This window comes from Sipha flava, unplaced genomic scaffold (genome assembly GCF_003268045.1).
Source record: "Sipha flava isolate LNK unplaced genomic scaffold, YSA_version1 491_pilon_pilon, whole genome shotgun sequence".
NCBI lineage: Eukaryota > Metazoa > Arthropoda > Insecta > Hemiptera > Aphididae > Sipha > Sipha flava.
This window is the reverse complement of record NW_020273322.1, coordinates 183,764-189,004: the sequence shown is the minus strand read 5'-3', so window position 1 is coordinate 189,004 and position 5,241 is coordinate 183,764. Positions and strand designations below refer to the sequence as shown.

The 5,241-nt window shown below is 32.8% G+C and overlaps 1 protein-coding gene across 1 annotated transcript; it reads right to left on the bottom strand.

Annotated features, from left to right (window-relative positions):
* Positions 1 to 3,842: 3,842 nt before the first annotated feature.
* Positions 3,843 to 4,955, bottom strand: LOC112690171. The gene is made up of 2 exons (XM_025564117.1): positions 3,998 to 4,955; positions 3,843 to 3,932 (listed from the first exon to the last, which is right to left on the bottom strand). Exons 1-2 carry the CDS (start codon positions 4,722 to 4,724, stop codon positions 3,928 to 3,930), a joined length of 732 nt encoding a protein of 243 aa, XP_025419902.1. The 5' UTR covers positions 4,725 to 4,955; the 3' UTR covers positions 3,843 to 3,927.
* Between the last annotated feature and the right edge of the window lie 286 nt (positions 4,956 to 5,241).

Below are 5,241 nucleotides of genomic sequence, written 5' to 3'. Positions count from 1 at the left end.
GCTCTGCGACACAAACACATGCAATATATATACATTTTTATAATATCGGAAAACATATCTAACGGGCCTCATTGGATTGAAAACTTCGTGTGGAGGAATAACTTTGTTTTCAACGTGATCTTAATTAATACGTACAAAAAAGAAAAAGGAAGACATACGTTTAAACAGAAAATAAAACAAAAAGTTAAATAAAAATGTTTACTTTTTTTCGCATCATAATCGTGAAGAAACCAGTAGATAATATATTTGACGACTGATGAGTCTTAATATAACTTAAAAAATGTTTTAGAAATGTACAAAATATGTTATATTGGTATTTATTTTTATATTTTGCTGTATATATATTTATTTTTTTTTTTCAAGTATATTTTATAATTGTTGTAAATATTTTCAAATCATATTCGCCTTTCGCATATTTTTTCTTCAACTAGGGTAGGTACACCAGAAATATTTTTTCTCGTTCCCGCAGTTCGTTACATAATTTAATTTGTTTATGCGTTTATTGTAGTAATACTTTGATAAGTAATCTCATAACAGTCGTAACAATTGAAATAAGTATATACAATTATGTATGGTCCTGATGACATAATATAACTTTACACAACGAGATAATATTATAAAACGACGTAATAAAATAATATGTAGTACATAAACAAGTATATTTTTAATTAATTATATTCGTGTACATATAACATAGATGATGAATCACTCGACCTAACGCAAGAGGTATTTTACTGATTTAAATTGGAGCAATTATTATTTTGAAGTAAAACTATAAAGATCAAAAAATAATATAATCATCGTATATTTTACAATGATATTTATTTTTACTTATTAATATTAAATTAATTTGCATTCATCTGAATTAGTGTATTAAATTCAACATATAAAACGAAACAAAATATTTTCTATAGGTATCCAAAAAGTGAAAAAATGTTTGCATTATTTTTAGTTTGTACCCTTTAAAATGTAATTTTCAAAAAATCTATACTTATTGCGTTAATACATAGTAATAAGTTAATTTGTCTCAAAATGTAAAATAAATCGGTATGATAGTCTCGGTTGCACATAATAGTTAAATAATTAATAAAAAAAAATAACTATAGTCATATATGATTTGATCTATAACTCAATAAAGGAAAGGGATATTTTTTAGTTCACTTTTTGACAGATTCAAAAATTCATACGTCATTATGTACCTAAATAAATTGTGATAAGAGGAAAAACTTAATAATATATTTACATTCTTTTTTTTTTTTTACCTATTGCAGAGTTTTAAAAATATTTTATTAAATGATCCTTGAATAATATGAATAATGGTCATTTCCAAACAGGCAACCCACATTATTATTATATATGAGCATTTTTTTTTCATTAAAACCAAAAGTGCTGACCGATGAACATTTCTGTAATTACATTTCATAAAACGAAAAAACATTTCGTACATAAATCGGTTTTCAAGTGTGACGAAAAGCGTTTTTCAAAATAAACAGAGAAGAGTTTTTAGTTTTAAAAATTGTCTAATTTGTGAAGGTATACATAACATAATATAATTACGCAATCTTAACCATCAATGTAATATCGTAGCTTACATAAATAACACTCAATTATGTTAGTAAAATCATAAAAATGATTTTAATTAATTGCTATATATAAAATGTTATTATAATTATAATGTTATGTACGGACGATGAGTATTGTGTGTACATGCGTAGTTGATTTTTATAATTATACACGGTCGGATTTGATCAACTACTGCAGAAACTACTAAGAAATACTATATTAAATACATACACAACCAGTGTGTATTAACTTAATACTTTAAAACTTAAAATTTATATTAAATCCATATGATTATTTATCATTCATACGATTTCTATGTATATATTATAAAAAAAAAAAAATGTTACAGCTATATAAGTACTTACATAATATAATACACATATAAATATTTTTGATACAATAATAAAGATTTTTATTACGCATTTAATATTGTATTATTTTTATTTCAAATAATATTAAACGATTTAGTGGCTTTATTATTCATAATTTTTAATAATTATGTTGGTAATTTTTTTAATATACGCTGTATCAATTTCTGATTAAAATAACTGATTTTCCCATTTGAGAAACAAAATTAATAGTTCCGGTTATATGGCATGAATGCCAAATGTGCAAAAATTACATTTAATTTGCACTAAAATTAATATCATACGAGTATGTAGGAATATTTGTTATAAGTATTTAAAAATATTTAAAGTTTTCAATAATAATGCTGTTTTCTCTGGGTCGTTATATACATTTCACTTTTTGTGTGACGTCATCTTAATCAAGCTAACCAATTTCAAACTTTACTTGCACAAATAAAAAAATATCAAGTTATTTTTATAGTTCATAAATACACATTAAATCTATTGCATTTTATTGTGCCATTATTAAAAATTGTTTATTTATTAATAATTAATATTATTACTCATAATCGTAATTCAAATCGTACAGTTTTGTAATAATGTATGTACCTATTTACTATGCAATTGAAGTTCTTAAATATCCCCAAAACATTAATACTTAGTCATAATATAAAAATATGTAATTGCATTTATATAATGTAATATATTAATTAAAAACAAACCAAAATATATGTAATAAAAAAATAAACTTTCAGCAAATGTATGTATTTTTAAATGTATACATTTGGCCAGAGTTCTTTTTATTTATAAACAACAGTCAATATTAAAAGTATTCAAGGATTGTCGATCAAAGCAGTTCGTCTAGTATTCTAGCTTCTTTGCCCAGCATACCGTCCATCAGTTATCAAACATTTTAGATTTTTAAAAATCACCAATCTGTACAATAATATTTAATCGATTATAATATAATATGGCAATAATAATATTATTCATACTACTTCTGTATCATTAATACATCTTTTAACTATTTTTGATAAGAACGATAGCCGACAAGAGAACTACGTGAAAAAGAAAAATACATTACTGGCTTCGACGAATATCAGTTTCCATAGCAATAACAGCATCGTAAAACCGATGTATTAAGTAAATAAAATAATATTCACAGAAGTGTTTAGTGTTAAATCTCAGCATTTTATTGAGTATAATTTTAAGTTTTAACCTATTTTAAACAAATATCTAAAAAAATGATCGACGTAGTTGTGGTCTTGAGATTTTTTCTACGAGTGGTTCTAAGTGTTTTCGAATCAAATGACTATCAGAAAAAAGCAACGTTCGAACGTCGGGAGTCAAGTCAACGGAACGTGCACTGGAGACCGCGCTTCCCCGTCCGGCCCGCAGCACGGTATTCCAGTGACAACGATAGCCCGAACGCGGTTCTGCAAACGTACGAAGACGCTATTCGGACGATGAAAGTAAGTGATACGACGCAATAGCGCCCCCGTAAATCGTTTTCGGGAGAACGTGACACGGAATGAGTAACGCTTGTTTCCGCGTCACAGGCCAGATGCGACGAGAAATCGAAGACGATAATCGAGATGAAAGCCGAGTCGGAAGGATTGAGGCACGAGCTGCAGCGAACGCGGCGGTTGTACGAGAACTCGGAACGGCTGTCGGCGGCGCTGCGGGCGAAGTACAAGGACGTGGTGGCCAAGCTGTCGGCCGTTACGAAGGAGGCGGACGTCCGCGCGGCCACGATCGGCAACTACGAAAAATGCTGTATCCGCTGGGCGTCGGAGCTGAGGGACGTCGTCGGCAAACGCGACGTCCGGCCACTGACGTTGTTCCGGTTCGCCTGCCGATCGATAAGCGAATTCGTCCGGGTATGTACACCACGACCGGTACAGCGGAAAATCGCGTCCAGCACAGGGTTCCCTTTTCTTGTGGTAAAAATGCCCTCAACACGACGATGGTGCACTGTGCGTCGTGCGCGTGTAAATGCTTTACCGATGGTCGCGTTTTACGCTGTAAAAAACAATTACGTGACAATCGATTGCGATTCGCAAACATTACTCTTCAGCGTTTCGTACCTGGCCGAGTTTCTCTTCCCGTGCCCGTCGTCGGTCGGTACGTTCGAAGACTGCGTTTTTTTTCTTTCCCATTCGGTTCCTCGGTTGTCTCCGATTCCGCCGCGGAAGGGATGGATCGGGTTTTGCGCAACACCTCCTTACCCTTCTGTCGGATACGTGTCTGAAATAAACACTGCGAACATTTCGTCTGCAGATCAAAAGTATTTCGGCAGCGGACCAACACGAACGACAATTTGCCGCGGCCATGAGTAACATTGTGTTCGACAAATGCCATTGCAGCTCGGTACGGTCGACAACCGTCTGTTCCGTCGGTATCCAAACCGACTCCTCGGTCGACGAGTCCATTGGCGTCCAGACGGACTCGTTGGTCGGCGAATCGACGTGTGTCCAGACCGACTTCTCGGTCGGCGAATCGATAGCCGTCCAAACGGACCCTTCGATCGGCGAGTCGGTAGGCGTACAGACAAATACGTGTAACTACCAGACGATAGGTACACAGACGAACTTTTACGAGGCGGATGATTCGTGTGAAATGGCATCGGGCGATATAAATTACACGCCCATCGAAGGTATATAATTTTAAGAAATCTGTTTCACCATTTGTATTTTTTATAAAATTCGTCGGCAAGCATAAATTCCTTGCGTTAGACGTGACGATTTGCTGTTGAAATACGATGCGAACGGAACTTCGGCTTGAACGGAGCTCATTAACAAATATAATTTCCATATATTCTTCTTTCCCCGTAATACTAATCACTAATATTATTGGTGGCCAACGTTACGGGCATCCATCGAGTTAATAAAATATACTCTCGATGAATATAATGTATTAATTTTTTTCACATCATCGCACAGATATCGTCGCTGAATTGTTGAATAAGTTTGGACATGACACCACCTTTAATACAAACCGTTACAATTTAGACGTACTTTTGGTAAAAATTCAAAATTATGGATTCGAATCGCTATTGTTTCAAGAATTAGCGTTTATCCAGAGGAAAGTCGCTCTCCATAGTGCGAAATTGTTCGAAAAGTAATATATACGGCTAATAATATTCATTTCTACAATCATATTTTGCTGTTGCGTTCATAAAATTAATTTGTTAATGAAACCCAAAATGTTCAAATATAATTAATGTGACGTCGGTCATATCGATATCGCAAGTTCTAGACATTATTGATTATATTATACATCTCAGATCTCATCTATACATCCAAATCGTCATGTAGGTCATGTTTCTAAA